At 35.0% G+C, this 24,852-nt stretch overlaps 1 protein-coding gene across 10 annotated transcripts in view; it reads left to right on the plus strand.

Annotated features, from left to right (window-relative positions):
• Positions 1-21,905, plus strand: part of CEP170 (centrosomal protein 170) — a 98,962-nt gene extending 77,057 nt beyond the window's left edge. For 3 of the 10 annotated variants that reach the window (XM_039388566.1, XM_039388562.1, XM_039388596.1), the window contains 8 exons: positions 3,833-3,883; positions 5,667-5,901; positions 9,383-9,560; positions 10,964-11,131; positions 11,416-11,504; positions 17,441-17,534; positions 20,009-20,060; positions 21,538-21,905. In XM_039388566.1, the coding sequence (XP_039244500.1) occupies positions 3,833-3,883; positions 5,667-5,901; positions 9,383-9,560; positions 10,964-11,131; positions 11,416-11,504; positions 17,441-17,534; positions 20,009-20,060; positions 21,538-21,824 (1,154 nt within the window). In that variant the 3' untranslated portion in view covers positions 21,825-21,905. The remainder of the gene's footprint in view (positions 1-3,832; positions 3,884-5,666; positions 5,902-9,382; positions 9,561-10,963; positions 11,132-11,415; positions 11,505-17,440; positions 17,535-20,008; positions 20,061-21,537) is intronic. The other 7 variants (XM_039388576.1, XM_039388602.1, XM_039388581.1 and 4 more) reach the window with 6 other exon arrangements.
• The last annotated feature ends 2,947 nt before the right edge of the window (positions 21,906-24,852 follow it).

Raw genomic sequence — 24,852 nt, forward strand, 5'->3', positions numbered from 1 at the left:
GGAACTAGTTGAAAAAATTATGCACTACCTAACTAAATATCATAAAGCTAAGTAATTTCTTTTGAAATGTTTGCCTTGCCTTGGATTATTTCCCATTCTGTGTCCCAAATCATGGCAATTTATGATTTTATCATGATTTCCAAATCATATTGGTCTTCTTTGGTATGGTGGTTCCTTTACTATAATGTTACCTTATGTGTGGAAGGAAAAATCTGTACAGTAAATGAATTTTAACCTACTGTTCTGTTAGAAGTCAACACTCTAAGTGGAAGCAGTGTAAAAAGCTGGTAGGTTTTTTCAGCAGCAATATTAAATCAACCAAAATTGAAATGTGGTAATTATAAATAAGTGAACTTTAACATGGAATGAATATCTAAAATAGTTGTCTGCTTGCTTTTAGAATTGTCATACTACCAGCTTTACTGTATTTGCAGCCAATCCACAGTCTAAGAAAGAACAGAATAAATGGAGTAGCTTCCAGTGCTGTGTGTTGATACTGAGATTTTATAGTCTCTTTTACTGCATCCCATTCAGAGTTGATATAAACAACTGTAATACTAAATTCCCACACTTCTGCTGTCCTTTTGTTGCTGGTATATCACAAATGGACCTTGTTAGGATTATTAGCAGTGTGTATTCCCCAGGCAGGTATCTTTTGGCTGTGTCATTTATTAGCTGATTAGAAATTTCTGCTGAGATACAAATGAGGTGTTTGCTGAACTGTAAAGTTGAATCTGTTTGCTACTATGACAGGTGTCTAGAAAGGTACAAAAAAGAAAGGTTAAACTTCAAAGAAAAACTTGGTCTTTCCTTTTAAGATATAATTGGAAAAGTAGCATATTTTCAATTTTAATTGAGGTTTTGAATTTATATGTGCAGCCTGAAAGGTGGCAATGTTAGGTCAGGGAAGAGTGTCAGTTAAGACTTCTGTATGTTTACTTTAATACTTAATACTTGTTCACATTGTGATTTTGCTGATTTTTGAAAAGGTAAAGCCTGGATGTTGTCAATTCACTGCTTCTTTTGTTTTTCACAAAACTGTATATAGATTTTGAGTTTTGTGTCCATGTGAAGTCTTGCCAGCTTCCTAAACTTTTTAAAGGTTGCTGCATTGAAGTGGTTTACTGCTTCTTTTAAGGGGAGTGGGTGTATCTTCCTCTTCCCAGTCTACTAGTCTATCACAGTCATCTTTGCTTAATGTTCCTTTCATTTACTTGCGTTACACACTCAAAGTTTACTGTAGCTTGTACACAATCCTCTGTTTTCAAGAAAGAAAAGATGCCATCTTCTCATGAGCTACCCCAACATAATAAGCTAGGTATTTTAAAAAAACTGTTGTTAGAAAATCTACGGTAGGAATAACTTCTATCATAAAAAAATTTTTCAGTTAATATATATTAAGATCAGGGAGAAGCTTATCAATGTAAAGGCCAAAATCAGAAAGCCATTAATAAAGCAGTCAGATACTTTCGAAAGAAAATCATAGCTTAACAAATCAATCAAGTCTTGTTACTATGTAAGTAAAAACTATTATTACTACTGTTTAGGATTAAGAGTTCTGGATTTTGTCTGTATCAGTAACCTTATTGTCTAATTTTTTTTACTGGTTTATTTAGATTATACTTTAGGAAAATCTGAATTGCTTTGAATGTGGTATAATCTTCTAGTGTATAGAGGAGTGTATATATATACATCACCTATGATATATTGACCACTACTTAGTATGTCTGCATTTTCCCATTAGCTATATGATGCTAATAACTACCGACGCATCAAGTTATTGATGATATTATTTATAATTTTATCCTTAGATTAATGTATTCAAATCATCTTTGGGTAGAATGTGTTACTTGTATGCAATATATAAAAGTAGAACACAGCAGAACCTTTTTGATCCAAATTATTTAATTCCTGAATTTAATTTTTTTTTTAGAAAAGTCAAGAATTCACTTAATTTTAGCAGTTTTGGAAAGTACCAATGAAGTGCTTGACAAAAGTGCCTCAACTGTTTAAATGTGTTTTACTTGAGGCACATTTAATCGAGGCATAACAGAGATATATTTTCTTCTCTCCCTGGACATAGAAAGACTGGAAAATGAATGATTGTTACTAATATAAGGTTTAGAGTTTTTTTTCTTTTACCAGAAGACTGGTTGCTATCAAGGTGTTAAGTATGTTTCTTCTGGGTTATCTCATCAGAGGTCAGCAACATTATTACCACATTGCAGATCACTGAACACTGATGCCTTCTTAAATCCAGCCTAAAAAGAGAAAGTTATTTCTGCACTTCCCGAGTCAATGTTCAGACATACATGCCTGCAAATAGAGGGCAAGAAAAACATATATTCACTGGGCGTTTTTTTATTGTCTTGTACTTCATATGGATGAATTGCAACATAATAGCATTAAAATTGTCAGAACTGTCAGCAAGTCTATAATTTCAAAAATCTGATTTGATGCAGTGAAGTATTGATTACTTTTATATGAAAGGACAAACAGGTAAATGGAACATCTTGGATGAGAATTGCCAGCATTAAAGTAATTACCAGGGTGTTTCTGTGGTGGGAGGCTTGATAGCTAACAACACTGGGAAGACACGTGAAGCAGAATTAGTAATTTTATACCACAAGCAATGAAAGGTCTGATCAAACAGTAGAGTTTGATCAATAAAACCAGAGAAGATCAAAGACCTATTTTCACAACAACTAAGGAAAATTGAAGATGGTGTTACAGAAGGAGCTATGTACCAGGATAACAAACAGCAGGATCAGACCTAGTGCAAAAGTGATAAGCTGCACTGTCAAATTAAACATTAAGTAAGAACAGAGACAACTTGAGCAACTAGTTGTGTTTAGCAGCTCTGCTGGCTTGCTGACCTGACTGTTATTGCAAATGGCTGGCAGATAGGTTGATCAAAGCTATTGAGATAACTGGGGGGGGGGGGGGGGGGGGGAAGGTTTGGTAATGGAGAGAAAACAACACTTATTAAGCACATTTTAGTATTATTGCACTACTGAGCACCAAATTTCAGGATCTTTGAAATGGATAAACCTTGAGAAGGCAATGTGCCAATGAGAGTAGAATATTTTTTAAGGAACATATTCAATCAAGTTTATCCTCAGATCTTAAAAGTGAGAGTATGGTGTCCAAATCACCAAGCTTGCCAGCTTAATGTGTTGTCAGGACATTATGCCCCTCACAGAGTAGTCGCTAAATTAGGTTTGTATGCTGATTATTTTAGCCAGGGTTTTGAAGGATTTTCTAGTTAGTGGTACTGATATTCACTGTCTTTGGTGTCTGAGATATGCAATTGCACAATAGCTTTCAGAATCTGCATAAACTACAATGACCTTTCAGGGCTGCATAATTTATAGATAGTGTTAAAAGCATATATTTGCAAATGTATAGCTACCTTACTGGGAAAAGTGCTTGGATATTGCTTGTTATGAATTATAAAACCTTGAAATTCTTACTGCTAGGCCTACAATAACGTTTTCTTCATAATAAGGAGAAACCCGTTGATAATACCCATTGATGATTTGAAAACCAACATTTTAAGGCCTTAAAATTTATTGGTCTTAAAAAATGGAGAGGGTTTTTATGATACTATGTACACAATTGTTATTGATGCCATTTCAGTTAGTATCTCTGAAATGTTTAAGCCTTTACAAAATTCTTTATTTTTTATTGAATGTATAATCTTTTCCTAAAAAAGTGTGGGTGGAAAAGAGGACCTAAGACTAATCTCATCAATATATTTTATTTAAGCAAATGCTTCTAACCTGAATGTTTTAAAACTAATTAACATGATAAAACACTATTTTGTACACAGAGAAATCCAAGCTTCTCCCAGACCCAGATCCTGATGTTGAAACTTACAGTGGTAGAGTACTAGAAATCAAATCTGTTTCTGATATTTCACTTCTCATTCAATTTTTTAGTTTTTAAATATATTATTACATATGCTCATTGTACAGTGCTGAGTTGCTGGACTAGCTCACTTGAGAGATTTTAAGATAAATTTTATATTTATTTTGATATATATAATTTGAACCAGGACAAAAAATTTAAACAAAAATGGATGATAAAATGTGGGCCCAACTCATAGAGTTCTTTGGACTTTTCTCACACATTGCTTGCATGCTATTGGTGGGGATATGTGCTTTTTCTGCTTATATTTACTTCCCTAAGATCAAACAACTTTGAAACCTCTAAAAAGAGATCAGTAAATGATTGGAGAGACATTTTTACTTGCTTCAATAAAATTAGAATATTTTTTTTAAAAGTACAACTGGAGATGATTTGAAGCCCATATTTAAACCTAAAAAAAAATTACACAAGCACATTTTTATTTCCAGCAATTAAAAATGCATTCTTTATATGAGGGAAGAGATGTAAGCTTATACACCGATGTTATATTCTACATACTGTAATCTGCATTACACAGATCTTTTCTCAAGTAAAAATTACTTTCATTATTTGTTACTTAAAGTCATATTTATGTATACTTCCTTTATAATATTTTTTTAGATGTTTCAGGAGAAATCAGTATTATTTCTTGTATTTTGTAATAGTAAAAACAATATATGTCATTTGCATGTATTATTTTTAAATCACCAGGAGGTGATCAGACATTTTTTTAATTTTCTACAGTACTTCTAGAGCCTCATGAATGTCAATGAGTTTGGGGGATTAAATCCTCTGCAATAATTTAGAAGATTGTGATGATGAGGATTCCTTTGCACTTAATGGTATCTCATCCTACAGGGAATGTTTGAGGACAGCATATCTGAAATGCATTTTCTTAGCTTCAGTAATTCATAGGGGGACGAAAGCTTCCAACTTAATTTCAGTTCTCCTGTACTTCAGGCTGTCTTCAGCAGCACTGCTGTATAATGCTTTTGTGTGCTACGTGTAGAAGTCTTTAGGCTGTTGCTTAAAAAGGGAATAGTTGTCAGATTGGAAAAGAAAAAAAAACCACACAAACTCTTGAAAAATAATTCTAGGATGTGACTTGCAGAATAGGTATCTTCATACCTATGAACTTTTCAATAAAGGAAACTTTTTGCTCTGAGTCTTCCTTTTTTATAGATGTGCAGCTGATTTTTTTAACACAATATTAATTTTACATATTTTATTTCCATACTAAAGACATAATCATAGAATCATTAAGGTTGGCAAAGACCTTATCACCATCTATGAGTTTTATGCTTTCCTTATGTAAGCATGCGTCCCAGTCTTGGTGCCAGCTCCATCCTTCCTTCATGTCTCTTCATTTTTTTTTTTGTGTATCACATACACCTGGAATGAAATTTGGGAAAAAATCTGCAGAAAAAGTGCAATTTGACTATATACTGTAATGTTAATGAATTGGGCCCTTGTTTTGTAATAGTTTGCTTGAGCTCATATACAGTTACTGACTTTTACATCTTACTTTACTCATCATTATACAAAGAGCATCAGTTTTGTGTTTTTATTAATCAGTATTTATTATTTAACACAAATTTTGTAGCTTTCTTTTTAAGATGTAGTAAATAAACCTTTTGTGAGGTATTTGGGGATTGATAATGAATAGTTGTATATTTTTGTGATGTTACTGAAATAATATTGGTTTTTCTTATTTAAGATGCAATAATATTTCTTTTTTAACAATTAAACTAATTTAGTAAGTGCAAGATGGAGGCGCTTTCCTACAGATTATGCTTCCACCTCAGAAGATGAATTCGGATCAAACCGTAATTCCCCTAAACATACCCGTCTACGTACCTCTCCAGCCCTGAAAACCACACGACTGCAGAGCTCTGGGACAGCAGCTCAAAGTAGCAATACATTCAAGCACAGAATAAAGGAACAGGAAGACTACATTCGTGACTGGACAGCTCACCGAGAAGAGATAGCAAGGTTGGTTTTAAAGGCTTGCATCTAAAATAACGAAGAATTGTACACAACCAGTTATGCAGGTGCATATAAAGGAGAAAGAGAGCTGAGCTAATGAATTTTCTGTATCACTCTACTTACTGCTTTCACTCACTAACTGAATGAGTAATTTAAAATTCTTCTTATGAGAGACTGGCAGACAGAACACTCATGTTACCAGCACATTTCTTTTTAATGGAAAATTATAGTAATTTCTGACTTAGGATAGCCCAGTCCCAGAAGATGAACTTTCAGTTGCATTAGTTGGACTTGCAGAGGTACTTAGTGTATTTCCTGAAGCTGAAGTATATGTGATTTTGTACTACCTTTACATTCATATTGAGGTAAAATTTCAGATCAATGCACAAGTGACAGAGAGAGAAAAAAAGTGATTTTGGCAATGTAAAAGACCATTTTCTCATTTTAATTTTTGATTTATCTAGATATTATTTCATGCTAGATACTTTCTGATACAAGTCGTGTATTCATCAAAAAGTAATTTTTTTTTGTTGCAAGTATCTGAGATTAGTATATTAATTCCTCTGTTATTGCTAATATCAACTCTGCTTCAATTGAACCAAGGAACAGGTAGTTCTACATTCTTGTAACCAGTTATTCCCATATCATGCAACACTCATGCAGTGAAAACTTCTGATCACTTGCACAAAATAAATAAAACTAAATAAGTATGCAAATGTTATTTAATACTTCGATGTCAGTGTTCAGGTTACGAAGCTTTTCAAAAAACTTAATTTGGAAGCCTAAACAGGAAAAGTGTTTTCCTTTTAAGATTATTCTTAATACTGTGGAGTATTTGCTTAATGCCATGGAGGTGTTTTGCTTGGTGTGATTAATTATTTTTTGTTTCCTCTTCTTGGTAATATTTTTCAGCATTTGTTTTTCTAGTGTGATCTGTGCAAAGGGGCCCAGAGAGGCACACAAAAGATACCTAAGGAAGTTTCATAGTATCTAGATAAATCATGAAATAAACATCTTCAAAATCATCTTCCTAAAACATCTCTTTCTTTTTAGTAATCTAAAGTTAGAGATTGTTATAGGGAGGACTGTGTGTATGTGGGGAAAAACAATTGATAGCCATAGCGTATTACTTCCTCCTTATAAGAAGTACTGACGAACCTCTACTTCAGTGAAACTTCTTGGTACGTTTTGCTTATCTGGGAGAGATTGACACTGGAGGTAGTTGATGATTCAGTCTAAACTCACTTGATGGTTAGGTTTGCAGGGCTTTTTTTTCCCTTGGGATTCTTACCATTTTCTGCATTGATATACTGGTTTTAAATTTGTTTTGAAGGCTGTGTACCTTTTGTTACCCTACCTCCAGCTTTATTTTCAGTGGAAGTAGTGAGAGACTCAAATGAGTATTGCCAAGTTTATATAGAAATTTCACACAAACTGCTTTAAATAAGCTTATTTAATGTTAAGAAAACTAGCAATCAGCATTTGAGAAATTCCAGATTACTGTCAGCTATCATCACTGATTCCAATACCAGTTTTCTTGGTTAGCCTCTGCTGAGCCCCACTGCTGTAGGTCACTAGTTGATCTTTTCCGTGCCTCCATATATCTTTGTAATGATTCACGTTATTACTCCTCTGGCTTTAATTTTAACTTCTGTCCTTTATAAGAATAAGAGTTGTTTATTCTGATACTCTCAGGATTCATTTTAATTCATTTTTATATAAATATCTGACATTTTATGTAATATTCATTGCTTGGGAAGAAGTCAAATGAAGTGGTTGTGGCATGTTGAAGCATTGCTGATTTCTGTGAAGAGTTAAGTCTTGATTGATACTACTTTTGATTATGGTGTTTAATAACATTTCTCTTCAGGAGGATTTGGTAATAATTGAAATCTCCTGGGTTTTACTTTCTTTACAACTATTCATTAAATACCAGAATTTGTCCCAGAAATTCAAATGTGATTATTAGCAATTTCTGTCTTTAAGGAGATAGTTAGATGATTGTGTGAAACAAAGGAATTAGGTGTTTTAGTACCTCTACTACTTAGAATATTGGATTTTTAATGGCATGTATATATAAGAACATGAAATATAAATTAAAATTGACCCAAAAGATGTAGTAATTAGGTTAAATTAATTAGTAATAGGTTCTTATCATATTTTAATTTATTTAAATGAACAATTGACTTGTTTTATGCTTTACTGTTCCAGTCTTTGATAGTTTAAAATCAGAAATACTATCTTGAGTTGTCATGGGTAATTGCCAGATAATCTTCTACAGCCATATCTCAACTATATATGTACCTAAGCTACACAAAGTTTCACTTCATTGCATATTGCTGATGTTTAACCACAAAATACAGTGTAGGAATTTGACTGGAAATTTCTCTAGTTATGTTTGCCTTTGAAGTTGAAATTCTGCTCACTTAGTCTTAAACTATCTCTAGGTCAGTGGTGTCCGTTCTTTTTGACTTGAAGACAAAGTGAAAATAAAGAGCAGAAGGAAGCTGCCTTTGAACAATCCATCTCTGTCCAGCCTGATGTGTGTCACTGTTACATGGCTGTGCTGCTCCTTCCGCTTGAGCGGTGGGTGGTGCAATTCACCTCATGGCGATGCAGAAGTAGCACTGTCGACTCCTGTGCCTTCAGTCCTCTCAGCCAGAAGTGTCAAAGGGGATCACTTGGCAGTCTGCTCTGAATTCTGGGTCTTCTGAACTGTGTGATCCAAGCTGGAGATTCAGGGTGCCATAGTTAGTAAGGGCTTTTAGCTTTTGCTTTGTGAGAGTTTTTTTCTTGTTCCCTCCTCCTTTTGGGGTGTCCTGTGGAGGAGTAGCACAAGTTGAGCTAGCCAAGCTTCTTCCCTGTGCTGAGCAGAATACAGAGCAAAACTATTTTTTTTAAAGTGGTGGATCAGAAGAAAGGAAAAGGAATCTTTGGCTGAGAATTCAGATGTATTTTTGTAGTGCCAAGGTTTTTACAAATATGTTCTGTTTTTCCCACTGGAAGACTTGTCTTGATAAAATTTGAGGACTTAGGGTGTTGGTCTGGAATTTCAGACATGTGAGCAAGCTGCAGGGCTGCTAGATAATCAGAGGTCTTGAAAATGTGTTTTTGCAAGCAGGTAAACTAAGGTATAAACTAAACGCTGTCTGAATGTTTCAGATTTACTGCATGTATGCAGGTCTGTGCAATATTTACAGTGCATCCACTGTCTTAGATATACTGTGTACATGTCTGCCTGTGAATCCTAGAAAGAAAACAAAGACGCTCTGTCTTTTGAGATTGCCTTCTACCTTCTTCCTCTAGAGAGGCATGCTGCTACAAGCTTCAGTTAAAATTTTCTTGTATGGTTCTACAAATAAACTTTCACATTTTCATAGCACTGTTATAAGGAACTGGAACTCAAAACCTAAAAGACTGCCAAGGTTGGGCTCTACTGGCCCAAAAGTATTTGTAGGGGAGAATGTAACGCTCTCTTTATTACTAGGATCAGTCAAGATCTGGCTCTCATCGCACGGGAAATCAACGATGTAGCAGGAGAGATAGATTCAGTGACTTCATCAGGCACTGCCCCCAGTACCACAGTAAGCACTGCTGCCACCACCCCTGGCTCTGCCATAGACACTAGAGAAGAGGTAGGAGATCTTCATGGAGAAATGCATAAGGTTCTTCCTTTTCTTTATTTCTTTTGCTTTTAGCATTTTTGCATAGCTTTTTAGTTATTTCCACTCAACCCGTGTGCATGATCTCTACATTTTTTTTTTATTTAAAGTTCCTTTGTTTCAACAAACAACCCAGAAGGTATTCTATGAACACAGCTTGTCAAAAGGATGCATACTATCTGTCTGTCTCTTTTTTTCCACAAAACATAGGAACAAGGTAGTTATGCTTCTTACTTGTCTGTAGCCTTAGATACCATTGTATAGTATCTAAGTGCATTTAAAGATACTAGTGTATATGTTCAAATATATATAAATGTCTATATTTAATTCTTTGCATAGCTATTAAAAACAAAAAAGTCACTCTTTTCACAGGTGACATAAAACTTTCATCTTCTGAACACTGAAATACTTAGGTATCATCTTCTTTCTTAATAACATTGTCAAAAACTACCCTGAAGTAAGTTTGCATTATGCTTCTAATAAGTCTTATATTCTTTGACTATCTCTGCTGTGCTGTTCTATGAATATATTGACTAACTTGTTCTGGTAACCATCACAGGTCTAATGCTGGTACACATGTTAATCTGAATTTAAATCATCACTTTCTACTGTGTTACAATTCACCATAGTAATGTGTTGTAAATGTTTACTGCATTTTTTTCTTCATAGTATTCCTTTCAAAATGTGTTTTATTCATTTTCGTGTGCATAAAGTTTGGTTAATACATTAGTTTACTGTAGTTAGTTTAATACTGTCTTTTTCTGTGGAAAAAAAGATATAAACAGTAATGAGAAATCCGTGAGTCAGGTAGTCAGAAAAATCATAAATATACTCACATAGATTTTGGGTTTAATTCTCGTGGACTGTGGCTAAACTTTGAGGAAACAAAGTGCTCATTTTATCAGAACCAGTTAGATCAGTTCCATTTTTATATTGCTAAATAACTATTCTCCTCTTTAATAAATATGGTACATTGTGTACATACTGCAGATGGCAGTATCTCCTTCAGGTAGTTTAGGTCTTTCTGTAACACTAGGACTAATCTGGGGAAAAACCCTACATTTCAGAGAACTCTACTTAATTCCACAGATATGTCCATTGATCAAAGGAATAAATTATTTAGTAGCAGTTTATAGGTAACTATTATGTTACCTACCTATAAGCAAAGTCTCTGTGAGTAGTCTAAATGTGCCTTGTATGTCTCATATTTAAAAAAAACAAACCAAAAATTCATTTTTATGAGATATTCTTACATAAGAGATGCGTCGTTTTGTACTGTACCAGACAACAGTATGATTTTTATTTGATAGGCATCTTGTAAACTGTTGCAGGAGGAGAAAATAGTAATCTGATTTTTGCAGGTACCCAGTAGATTTCATAAAATGCATTTTTCTTTTATCCCCCAGTTGGTGGACCGCGTATTTGATGAAAGTCTCAATTTCAGAAAAATCCCTCCAGTAGTGCATTCAAAACCACCAGAGGGGAATGGTCGGCCTAGTGATGCTAGACCTCAGCTAACAGATGCCCTCGATCCCCCGACAATTACCCGGAGAAGGACTTGGAGCAGGGATGAAGTGAGTACACAACAGGATTCTCTCCAATTTTAAGCTTTGACAATTATTCCCCCACTTAATATTCTAGACACTATTCTTTCTTTCCTACCAGTAGCACGTGGCATTAATATTGGAAAATACTATATATTATTTTATTTGCAAAATGTTCAAATATGATTGTATATGATACTAATTAAAACACAAGTATGTTTTTTTAATGTTAAAGATACCAAAATATATGGAATTGTTTATATTTAATTCCCATTAAACTAATAATATCCTTTTTTATTAAAATCTTATTGCAGGTTATGGGGGACAGTTTGCTGTTGTCCTCGGTCTTCCAGTTTTCTCGCAAGATAAGACAATCCATAGATAAAACAGCTGGCAAAATCAGGTGGGTTTTTAAAAATTATTGTTATTGCTGAAAATATCTGCTCTCTTTAATATTCCCACTAGTAAAAGAGTAATGTATAATAGAGCAAATACACTTAGTAGCAACTTGTCTTTTAAAAAAGCAATGTTACCTGTGGCTTTTTTAGCATTCAGAAAGATTTGGAATTAGTTCTTTTTCCATTATTCCTTTTGTTTATTTCACATTATATGATGAGAAATATCAGCAAAGTTTGCATGGACAGAACAACATCCATCATACTTCCAGCAGAGGAGTTGTTCCAGTATATGCAGGTGCCATGCAAAAATTACATGGCCTCTATGCAAGTCTTGTAAAACTTCCTTCCTTAAAAGATACGGTTAAAATGTTGCTGAATTGTAAAATTAATCCCTGTGTGTTTGCCAAGTTCTTGTAGGGACTCCACATTTTAGGAAGAAAGAATAAATGGGGCAGTTTCAGTAAATCGTTCTGAAAAACAACTTGAAATCGTTCTTGAAAACCAACAATGTAGTCACTATTGACTTCTAAATCTAAAGCAACAGATGTAGCCACCTGTCATTTTTAATTGAAAATTCCTGCTTAGATAGATTCCTTCATATGATTTCCTAGTAGCTAAGAGAAAGTGTAGACATGTCAAAAACGGTAACATGTTGCTCTATCAACAGTTCAATTTAACTTAAATGTGTGAGTGTACAACCACTTGGTGACCACTTTGGTTGGCAAGAATAAAAGAAAATTCTAAATACAAAGTTCAGGGTCGTATCATTCACATGTTCTTCTTCATGTCTTTGTGCAGTTAATAATTTTAAAATAGAGAACATTAAAAATAAGTCATTTGGCTGATCTTCATGCATAATTTTCTGAATGTGGGAAAATGCTAGGTCTGTAATTAATCAGTTTTTCAAGGAAGTGTCAGATATTGAAATATTACATGAGTGACAGTTTAAACATCAAATCACAAGCTTATTTCAGCATAGGGCAATACTAATAGTAAAAGCAGCAAAATAACATCATATCTGAAGATTGTATTCTCATGTGAATACTAAAGAAGATCTGACCATAGAAATCAAGAAGAAAAAAATTAATTATATAAATTGGTAAAAACTGTAGCTTATCTGCCATTTCTAGTCCTACTATTTCTGGTAGGAAGAATATCACTGAGTGAAGAATCAATTCTTTAAAAGCCTGTAACCCATTCTTATTATTTCTGTTCTAAGGCGTTTTGCGTGTTGTTTTTTTACTGATGGCTAACTGGTAACATTCAATTCAAGTCTAACAGATTTCCGATGTAATTTTCTGAGCTTAAAAGATAAGTCAGCCACATTGTAATGAATGTAATAATGGTGTGGTCATGTATGATGTTATAAATATAAGCATACCTACAAATATTTTATGTATATTTAAAAACAGTGGAATGGTTTATTTCTATAAAAATGCAGTAAACTTTCATTAATAAGGAATTATTTAGTATATTCTTCAGGGCTGTGTTCAAAACTTCCTTTTTCTGATACTCAGAATGATTTTGAATAACATCATGTTATTCATAATTTCATTAGTATTTTGAATTAGATAAACAGTATTAGTTTTAGAATTGTTTTTTAGGGAGCATATAAGGCAGCTGGTACCTATTACAGATTTTCACCTTAGCTTTGTTTTGGTGTTCATGAGTTCAGCCAACTGGTGTGCTTCTTTTGTTTTTACTGGAGTTAAGCCAGTTAACATCTCTGCTCAGAATAGTTACAATGAGAATCATCAGGATTTACCAGGCTAGCAGTTGTGGCTTCTTCCAGAATATTTGAACCTGAAAGGAGAGGAGAAAGTTTTAGAGGCACCAGTAAGAGTAAGCCAGCAAGGCTGACTGTGTTTTACAAGTCCTTTCTCAAATTTTCTTGTTACCAATGTAAACCTATCAGCGGAGAGCACAGATAATATAAGGCAATTGTAGTCCTTACAAATTGCATCACATATATTAAAAAATTACATCCTTTCTATCTGGGGCCAAATGGAGAAAGACATGCATCCTGTGAGAGTGAACACTCTTCTTTCTGTCATATTTTAGTTGCAAAAGTTAACTCTGTTCAAAGACCAATTTCACTTTGGCTAAAGTATTAAGAACATAAATATTGTCAGTCATTCTTGACAAGCAGATCTATCAGAAATTAAAATGAGCTAAAGTCAATCATGAAAATAAATGAGTAGGAGGACAAAATGAAATATATATCTTTTTGCTTGACTAGTTTCTTCCCTGCTTCCCCACTGCCGTTGCTGTTTCTAATTTATAGGTAATGCTCTAAGTTCCATTGAGTTCTGTCATCATTCCTACCTTGTATTAAGAAATGAGCTTGAGAGAAGCTTTGGACCTTGTGTTCCTCAGCTAGATCCTCCCATTGCTGGCCAAACTGGTTTTTTTTTTTTCCCAAGTACTAGCATGGGGTACAGATTGAACCATATTCAAGTGCCCGGTTCTTTCCTTTCACCAATTTCTCTGCATATTTGTAATTTTCTTCAGGATAAGGTCATAGGTTGGATATTGCTAAGTTACCTTTCTGTAATTTTTTTTCAACCTGTATAATCAGGTTCTTACTTCCTAGTATACACAAAACTGCATTATATTTTAAAATTCTGCAGCATTCTTGCCATGTATCCTATAACCCCTTCTTTGCTAACAGATTACTGTGGAGGATTCTCAGGAAGCAGATAAGCAGTTTGTTTGCTTTTCTGCCTTTTCATAGGATCACAGAATGGTTTGGGTTGGAAGGGACCTTGAAGGTCATTTAGGTCAAACCCCTCTGCTATGGTCAAGGACACTTGCCATCAGATGAGGTTGCTCAAAGGCCCATCTAACCTGGCCTTGAACACTTCCAGGGATGGGGCATCCACAAGTTCTCTGGGCAAACCTGTTCCAGTACCTCACCACCCTCATAGTAAAGAATTTCTTCCTAATATCTAGTCTAATCCAATCCTACTCGCTTTCAGTTTGAAACCATTCTCCATTGTCATATCACTACATGCACTTATAAAAAGTCCCTACCCAGCTCTCTAGCAGGCTCCCCTTAGGTACTAGGAGCCTGCTCCAAGGTCTCCCCGGAGTCTTCTCTTCTCCAGGCTGAAAAATCCCAACTCTCAGCCTGTCTTTCGTAAGAGAGGTGCTCCAGCTCTCTGAGCATCTCGGTGGCCCTGCTCTGGGCTTACTCCAAAAGGTCAATGTCCTTCCTGTGCTGGGGACCCCAGAGCTGGATGCAGCACTGCAGGTGGATTCTCACCAGAGCGGAGTAGGAGGGAGAATCCCCTTCCTCGACCTGCTGGCCATGCTGCTTTTGATGCAACCAAGGACACATTTGGCCTTCTGGGCTGAGAGTGCACATTGCTGGGTCATGTCCAGCATCTCATCCACCAGCACCCGAAGCCCTTCTCCTTAGGGCTGCTGTCAATCCATTCTCTACCTAGCCTGTATTTGTGCTTTTATATGTTACATACAATGAGTTTGCAGAAAATTTGCAAAGATTACGAAGGGAAGAGGTAAGTAGGTTTCTCAGTGAGAAGCCCTGCATGGTTTTATCAGTGCTCTGCAATGTGAATGCAGCATTACTGGAGTGTAGCAGGCAAGTGCCTCTTTAGTCAGGCAAAATCTAGGCAAAGCATTCAGGTCAGTGAAGGTACTACTTGGTCTCTGCAGTTTGCTGTGCATCCTGCAAAGTGCTGTGAAAGAAAAATGAGGATCAAGCACAATCAAGACTTGCCTCAGAAGGTAGGGGAAAGCAAGAGCAGAAGGCAGCAGGCATTTATAAATATGTTCTTTTAACTTGAAGAATACTGTTAGAAAGAGAGAGGTCAAAGCAGACAAGAGATTAAGATCCCCCAGGAAGTTAAAATGAACTAAATGAAGAATTCAGAAAGAAATAAAGTAAAAAGGAAATAGGCTTCCTAAATTTATAGTAAAAACAAATTGGCCTTCCCACTTTGTAGTCAAAGTAATAACAGTTTCAAAATTTTTAATTACTGCTTTCATTTTTTCCCTCTTTTTTTTAATAAAATGACCTATGAAATGAAAGGTTTTCAAATTGTAAAAGAGGAGTAAGAACATTATCTCTAAAAGAGTAAGACTGAGAGCACCACATACACAAGCAAAGGCACTAATCACAATGAATCAAGATAGAATTATTTTAAAATAACATGGCAAGAAGGTAAATGAAAAATCAGACAATGCCACAATAGCTTATATTGGTTTTTTTCTAGTGTTGTTTACTGCTAAATAAAGCCTTATTTTCTATGTTCCTGCTAATTTCCAGTGTGTGTTGATGCCTTTTTTTTTCTTTAACGTGTTTATTTGAACTTCTCAGTGACAGGCAAATCCTAAATTTTCCCTTGTAATTGGACTTTCTGGTATCCAGGTTTGCAGTTGTACATCTTTGCAAGGTATTACACTCCCTTCAAGAACATAAGAGAATTTTGCCAGACCTCTGATGATGAACTTTTATAAAAGATGATGACTCTATTTGAGACCGTAAAGGGTTTCATGTTTTCTTCACTGCAGTTTTGATTACTTATAATTTTATTTTTTTCCTTCCCCCTAAAAAAGTGCGTATTAATGTTTACCCTTGAATGAATTGACTTACTTGAATACACCCAAGTCACTTGGCAGAAGTGGTCATTTGCCTCAATCCCATGACACTGTGTCATCAAAGTAGCACTTCCTGTCAGCGAAACCTCCGACATAAACCCGTTCTGAAGCAGCAGGGAGTGAAGACCTCAAAGAGAGAAGAGTTAAAGCACCTTCTGGATAGGCTGTCTCTGGACATCTGTGTACTGATAAAATAAGGCAGGGTAGTAAATATTTTGCAAAATTAGACTTTCTTGACAGGATAATAATAGAGAGTAGAATTTTCCATAGGGTATGAATAACTGAAGAAAGGTGAACAGAAATGCAGTACTAAGCCTCCCAGCTTTCTTTCAAATTCTTAGTCTTTATGAGATTCAATATTTCATGAACTTCCACCTTAAAAATTATTTCCTCAGAGACATACTTACACAAATAATTTCTTTAAAATGTACTACTTTTTGGTCATGATTTGAAATTGGTTGTTTTGTTTGCTTAGCAGTTTTACTGCAGCTATTTGTTTGAAATACCAATTTGAGAAGAAGTGGATTTGGACTCCTCTATGTCATCATGGTGTCACTTACCAGACCTTAAATATCTTTTTTTTCTTTGGTTTTTTTTTCCAATTGCACCAGTGTAGACAGTTTAAATTATATTTGTGATATGACAATGCAAACAAAAACTATTTATCAAGCAGGGAAGCAAAACATTAAAGAAGGAAATCTCACAGTATGCTTTGGGGTTTTACAAATATAAAATACTTCTTTAAACATGTAATACAAGTGATACTCATACTACTAAAACATATATATATGTGTATATATATATATATATATATAAAATTTATGTATTGAGACTTTTCAATAAAAACTTCTTCTGTGAAATGTATTTTTTTAATTTCCTGAAGTGGTTTTATTTTGTATTAAATTATTATAAAATAGAAATGTAAAAGATGCATTTATTTACCTTAGGTTTTGCACTTGTTATAAAATGCAGTATTAAAGGGGAATTATCTGACTACAGTAATATAGTTGGATTTTTTAAGAAATGTCTCCGTGCTGGAGGAAAGAAACATCTGTGTCTTTTCAACTCCATAAGCAAGTGTTTAGCTACAGAACTGCCATTTTAATGTCAATAAGAATGATTTTGCTGAAACCCTATATGCTTCCCTGAAAATTTAAACTGTATGATTAGATTCTGTCAGGTTTCAGTATTTCAGATTTTACTTTTATTCAGTGCTCCCTATGCCACTTTCTCGTATTGTGTTATCTAATCTTTCGGTTTTAATTTGTGGGTGTGTTTTGTTTTTTTTAAACAGTGTTCTTAAATTTCTTTCTTCTAGAATATTATTTAAGGACAAAGATAGAAATTGGGAAGAAATTGAAAACAAGTTGCGAGCTGAAAGTGAAGTTCCTATTGTGAAAACATCAAGCATGGTATGAATAGTTCTTTTCTAGGACTGATTATGCTGCTTATCTAACATCTAAATAATCAGTAGAGGAATGTGTTGTTTTCAGTGACATAAGGGCAAAAATTTTAAAAGGTTTTATTTCAAGAATAAACCTAATCTGCTTTAATAATTACTAAGATTTACTGTCTTATAAAGAAACAAGGAATTGTTCAGGGGAAATTCTCAGATAAAGAATGCAGTCAAAGGGAATCAGACTATGCATAGACCATCAGTACATTTGTTTAACAAAAGGTAACAACCATTAGTTTGAATGTTAGATTGCTTTCAAATTAACTTGTTTTACAGTCTAAAAACTACTTTACCTACTTATCATTAATACTTAATACTATTAACACTGATTATTAATATTTAGAGAAATTGTTGTGTTTTGCTACATGTGATGAAAATAATCCATAGACGCATGGCAATAAAAGGACTCTTCAATGAAAAATAATCCTCTTGATTTTGTGTGGAAGCGATAACCATAGGGCACCCACTACAACTCCAACTGATTCATGTACTCTTCCACCCTGCCTAATTCAGGCCATTTCATGACCAGACTGTGTGACAGTGTGAGGGGATGGAGCACATGTTATTTCTTAGTATACTTCTCCTTTACTTCTGAACACAGAGTGTAGGGTTTGAAAAACATTCTTGAACGTGAGAGCAGGCAGCGAGTCTAGTTACATTATCCATCTGCAGTACGATGCTGTTAAGAATGTCAGCTTACAGAAGCAGGGTTTTTTTCTGAGGGAAAGGTGGGAGAGGAAACTACTCACATACTTCGTACTGGACTGTGCAGAAGTCAAATGCTTATACATTTCCTCTGGCATTGAACAGGCTAGCACTTTTCTGTTATCTCATCATGAGTTATTAAACTCCTCCAGATTGATTTTTCCTGGAAGTATGGAAAACTTGGCCTATAATTCTGCAGAATGGTACATTTATTAAGAGCAATCATTAGTAATTCAGTGTTATAATTTAATAGATTCACTGATAGGGTTTTTTAATTTTTTTAAAGTTTAATTAAGCAGGTTCCTCATGGAAGTTCCTAATTCTAGAAATATTATAATATAAGGAGTTTCTCTTATCCATGTCCAGCATAAGATCCGAATTTAGTCTTTTGTCCTGAATATGGGGGTTCAGTCGATTCTTTAAAAAAGAAAAAATGTTTGTTGTATATTTATTCCTAAGTTCATCATTCTACAAATTTTTTTCAATTTATTAAACCATCTCACATTGTTTGAAAGTGAATGGGTTCTTCAGGGTGGTTTTTTGTCTATGATTTTCAAGTTTCTACTCAGTTTTCAGAGCAATATATTGTTCAAATGCAGTGCTTATTTCTACCACAGATGATTATTAAATTTTAAGGGAGGACAGTTATAACTGATGTTTGTTTTATCCTTGGAACATTGATGTCCAGCCCAGATGTGGAATCTTCTTAAACATAATGACTGTGTAAAATTCAAGATAATCAATCTCTTTGCCACACACAAAAATCACAGTACTTAGTACAAGATGGCTTCCTGAAATGGGTTAATTGGTTTTCTGAAATCAGTGCCTTTGAAAATTCTCAGCTTTAGAATACCACTGACAGCTCTCCTCAGTAGTTGGATTAACACTATTCTTCAGTGTAGGGTCCTTCAGTTGTAGGATTTACATGGCACAGGGAAGTGGTCGTGGCACCAAGCCTGTCAGATTTCAAGAAGTGTTCGGACAATGCTCTCAGGCACGGGGTATGATTCTTGGGGTGCTCTGTGCAGGGCCAGGAGTTGGACTTGATGATCCTGATGGGTCCCTTCCAACTCAGGATATTCTGTGATTCTGTAGTTTAAGGTACAGTACATTTGCTTTGTTTCTGAGTTCATTGCTGTGGCTACATCTGTGTTAACAAGTAGTGCAGCACAGTGGAGAAAAGTCTCTAAGGCAAACGAGTGCTGAGGCCCCAACACTGATGTGCTGTACAGGGTCTTGTGGGCAAAGGGGACAGATAGAATGTTGCAGACAGAATCCTGATGCAGTCATCTCACTTTCTGACTCTCATCTGAGCAAGGTTATAAGTCACTCGATTCCATTTAATACTGGGTTTATCCTGTGACTTTCCTTTAAAAGTTTGCTGTTGCTGTGCCCAATTGCTACAGAACCGTGACATCTGTAAGTCTGTGCTTGAGCAGAGGTGGCACAGCCAGATGAGCAAGGGACAGGGTGGGGTTTTATGGACCATAGCAGGCAGCCAGTGTGGAGGAGCTCTAGATTCTGAGTGAGACATGACTCTCTAGCTTCAAGGGCTGCCACCCAGGACCTGTGGGGGACTTGGCTGGGTCACCACCAGTAAGGGTGTTCTTGATGCCAGGAGGGTCAACCCAAATAGCGTATTGCAATTGCAGAGTTTGAGGAGTGGCGTTGTTCACTACTGATAGTCTCTTTTTCCATAATGAAACATGATCGTTTCTCCTCTAGGAAATATCATCAATCTTACAGGAACTGAAACGAGTCGAGAAACAGCTGCAAGGTACAAATCTTTTTTCTCTTCTGTGGTTCCTTGCTTCAAATTTGTTTAATATATATGTGTATATCTATACCATGAAATAAAGTTACTGCGATATATTAAAATATGTTCACAGTATCAGTTACATACATTAATATCATATAATTGCTGGCACATTTGGTAAACAAACATCACTGGTTTTTTGATCATATCTTTTTATATGATGAGAAAAGGCTCGACTAAGAATTGCATAGTCTTAAGAATCCCAAAGTAATTATTTGTGAAACATTCTTAATAGAAATATTTCTGTAAATGTTGAAGAGTAGGTGATAGAGAATCCTGAGATTAGGCTTTATGAAATAGGCTCTGCACATCAGTAATACCCCCATGTGTAGCACAATTCAGTATAAGGCATGCACTGAGACTGTAATCTGTAGGAAATCTCAAAAAAACCCACAACTGTCTCCATTACGATGAAATGAAAATTTAGAATTGGCTCTTGGCATCTTCCCTTCACACTGCAAAATCCAATTGTTGTAACTATGGAGCCCACAGACTACAAAATTGAAAAGTTATTTCACTTTTCACACATGAAGTCTTATCTATATGTAAAGTGGAAAGAAGTATGTTTTGCTTAAAGGGTCTGCTAATTAGACATATATTCCATTTATCAAAATCAACTTAAAAACTGAGTATTTTTTAAAAAGAGGTTGCAGTCTTGTTTATACTTAGAGGTTGTGTATTGTTTATACTTAGTTTATTTTTTACTAACAGTGGTGGTCAAATGGATTAGTGGTCCATGCTTATCATTATTATGTTAGTTGTAAATTTCCTATATTTGTTTTTTGTAGTATTCAGATTTAATCTTTTGTAAAACATGTTTTAAAAAAGAATGTTTCAGGAGGAATCATTAACCACCTTTGGAAACAAATTAGTTTTTGTTTCATGCTCAACTATAATTAAAAAATGTCAGTTCATTAGAAATTATATTGTGTTTAGAGAACATAAATAAATGAGGCCAGATTGTTTCTTGTGTATGCAGTGGTGTTCAAATAGATGTTAGTACATTTTTGGAAATAAAAAAGAGAAGTTCTGTTAAATGTGACAAATATGTTAGTAGTATAATAAAATTAAATGGTACTAGGTTGTTTCAGTTTGCTCCCACTATGGATAAATGACTGCTCTTTTATACAAATTTCAGCCATTCATGGAATTAGCAACTATGGCTATTTGCAGGGGGTGGCTTGGAACAAAGAATAATATAATGGTAACATTAGGAGAAAAAACCATATAAACTGACTAAATAGATACTAACTGACTGATTAGTTTATATCTATGTTGGATATGCCCCTGCTTTGTCATGGACAGCACACATAAAAACTCATGTCTGCCATCATAAAAAGAAAAGTGTGAGAAAAGGATTTCGGTATTTGTATAGTAACAGAAAATCATATTTTTTATGGTTTCTTCCCTATCCTTTTCATTTTTTCTTGTTGCTTAGCAATTAATGCTATGATTGACCCTGATGGTACCCTGGATGCTTTGAGCAACTTGGGATTCGCCAGCCCCATCTTACCAGCTCAGCCGAAGCCGAAGTCCAGTCCTGTTTCCCAAGGTACCCGCGCTCAAGCGCAGCCAAACTGCCAGCCCGAAGCTCGGGCTGTTCGACCTGCCACCGTCCCTGTTGCACCTGAATTTGAAAACGCTGAATCTGAGGCAGATTTCAGCATACATTTCAATAGGTTTAACCCAGATGGGGAAGAGGAAGATGCCACCCTGCGTGAGTGACATCTCGGTGTTTGATACAAAAACCTTTCATGTGGAATGTTTAGAAATCAAGGAAAAATTATAATATTGGTTTTTATAATTAAAAAAAAGGCTTGGTCAAACAGCAGTTGTTTTATTAAACCAGTTTTCTTTAATTGTGATGCTTTGATTGTCACACAAATCCTTTTCAAATCATAAAGTTATGCATAGATACCAGTGTAGGAAAGCAGATTGTGGCAGGTTTGCCCTTTGTGGTTGTGTGCTTTGCAAAAGAATTACTATATCAGCAGTTTTCCCTTAATAGATTTATTTCTTTTTAAAAGCCATGCAAGTGGTCTAACATTTAATGTTATGGAAACCCCAAATCTCTTTGCCAAGCTGCTCTAATGAATGGACTTCCTCCGCTAAAACTTATACAGAACTGTTGAACAGTTACATTTGATTCTGAATTGGATGATTTATATAGGAAACATTATCTTTGACTACAATGACACATTACTGCAAAAGTAAGACAGATTTCAGAAAGCATTCATTCTCATATACTGGAAAATCTCAAACAGTTCTGTGATTTATATAACCTTATTGCTGCGTAAATTGTCTTGGGGTTTACAAATGAGTTCACATATTATGTTTGCACTAAGATTTGCTGGGAGTGGTAGGTGAACATATCAATATCATTAAACAGCAAGCAGTGTTTTGGTGTACATAGAAAACTGATAATACTGTCCTTGTATTATCATTACAGTGTTTTAATCCACTTTCTGAAAGGACTATTTGGCACTTTTTGATCTTCAAATGTCTTTTTGATGTTAATGACAGTAGAAGTATTTCATATCTCATTTCTGTCCAAATATTTGTTGAAACTAGGAAATAAATTTAAACACTCAGCAATGTGGGACATGTTAAAGCATGTTGAGGCAAATGGGCTCTCACCAATCCAAATGCAGCATAAGCTTACAGAAGAAATTACTGTTTATTTGGAATGATCATGAGGTGTAAAATTTTCTTTAGGGGACTTGGAAATAAGAGTTGTCATGATTTGCTTAATCAATAGATACACTCCCAAGCAAATGATTTTATTTGCTTCTGTATATTTTCCTGTAGTCTTGCTAGTAAAGCTGTCCCTGTCTTACATATTTAAAAGGATTCTGGAAGACGACTGCTAACATGGACATTTTGCTTATACCGCTGAAAAGCAAGTCTATTTAAAGTTTCCTATATAAGCCTATTTTCCTTATCAGTTGTCCCAGTAACTTAACATTCGGAAATAATAGTAAGAATAAAAGTAAATTACTTTGTATTTCCAGAACACTGTAATTTGGAGGAATGTTTTTTCTGTTAAATGTAACTAATAGACTGGAATTTTCTTATGTTTGCATCAGTCTCTATATATTAAGGTTAAAGATACAGTTTTGCAGGTTTTATGAAATGGTCTTTAATATTTCAGCAATAATCCTATATGACATTTGTTTTTAAAAAAACCTACTTTCTGTACACTTTTAAATTGTACAGGCTTTCGGAAATCAGTAAAAGTTGGACCAGTTAATAAAAATGCAAAAACTTTTTTTGTAGAGTTGTAAAAACAAAACCACTAATCTGTTGTATAATGGATTTCATATTTTCTTAAAAAAAAAAAATAAAAGCAAACAGTCTTCATGTATGACTCAATATGCTCTACTCCAGCTAACTGGGAGCCTGAATGACACTGGTTTACAGAGGCTATGGGAAAACTTTTTGAAGGTGCTGAAGGGCAAAAATAAATGGAAATTAGAGCTGTGTTGAAAACCGAGTGTACCAAACCATCACCATATTTCCTTCTTTTTTTAATGCTTGGGAACATAATTTTTCTGCAGATTCAAGTGGAAAGCAGGGGATGGCTAGGAAGGATTAAAGGTGCAGGCTCTTCATACGAGATTCTGTTTGTGTTCTTTCAGGCATTTATACCTTTGTGTTCTGTAATAAGCATTTTGCATTACTCTGTTCTTATTTTGTATGAACATGTTCTCCTTATTTATTTTTGTTACATTTATTATGTATGTTATTTTGTTATATGCATTTACAACTCCATTTTTAAATAAAGTGTTTCTGGAACTTTACAAATGTGTGAATATGTAATTGAGAGCTGGGAAGTTCACATGATTTTTCTGCAGTCTAACTCGCCTTTACTGAAATAGGAAATGACTTTTTTCATAAATATCTTTTCTCTGGAAAAAGTTCTGTTATTGCTGCTGCTGCATCAGTTATTCTGTGCTGACAGTATTGGCTCACTTTCCTGTACTCGGATTCATTTCCACACTTGAATTGATTTTTGTGTGCAAAGCTAGAGGCAAAAATAATCCACTATGGCAGTCACCAAACAGTGGCTCTGTTTCTCTTTGTAGAATGAAAGTAAATGAGTTTTAATCCATCTGCCGGGTGCAACGGTAGATGGTTATCAGACTGCTTTCCCTTTGCTTCATATATTGTAAAACTTTATTGAACATTATCATTTGGCTCCAGACTAGTGCCTTTTTTTGTTCTGTCCCAGCTTTGACTCTATGCATACTTTTCCCACAAGATGCCAAATTGCCTCTTCATAGCTAGCTTCATGCAGGAACAAAACCATGAGTTTAGTATAAAGCTCCAAGAATTTCTTCCTAGGTTACGCATTTCAGTGTTGCTGAGCTTTGCTGTGGCTTGGCAGCGGCCAGCTCAGATCTTGCTTCTGTGCCCCTGTTTTTCCTTTGTATCCCTGGTCTGATGGCATTAAGACTGCACTAATGGCACACAGTAACATTCAGTAACACTCAGCTCTGGAGGGGCAGGAGATTTTTGCTGATGTTCAGAGATGCCAGTTTAGTATAGTCAAAGTCATGAAAAAGTTACAAGGGCTTTTCACTTGCACAGAATTTTTTCATATTCCCCAGCTTCGTTGTCTGCCATTGTTTCCTCACTTGTTGCCTCTGTCTTTGCAGAGGATAGGGGAATGCACAGCAGAGTAACATTTCTGTAAGCAATAGTGTAGCCCTTCCCATACAATATCTGACTACTCTGCTTGGAGCCAAGGTTA

Source organism: Pipra filicauda, unplaced genomic scaffold, assembly GCF_003945595.2.
Source record: "Pipra filicauda isolate LSUMZ 115617 unplaced genomic scaffold, ASM394559v2 scaffold122_size2191957_pilon, whole genome shotgun sequence".
NCBI classification, from domain to species: domain Eukaryota; kingdom Metazoa; phylum Chordata; class Aves; order Passeriformes; family Pipridae; genus Pipra; species Pipra filicauda.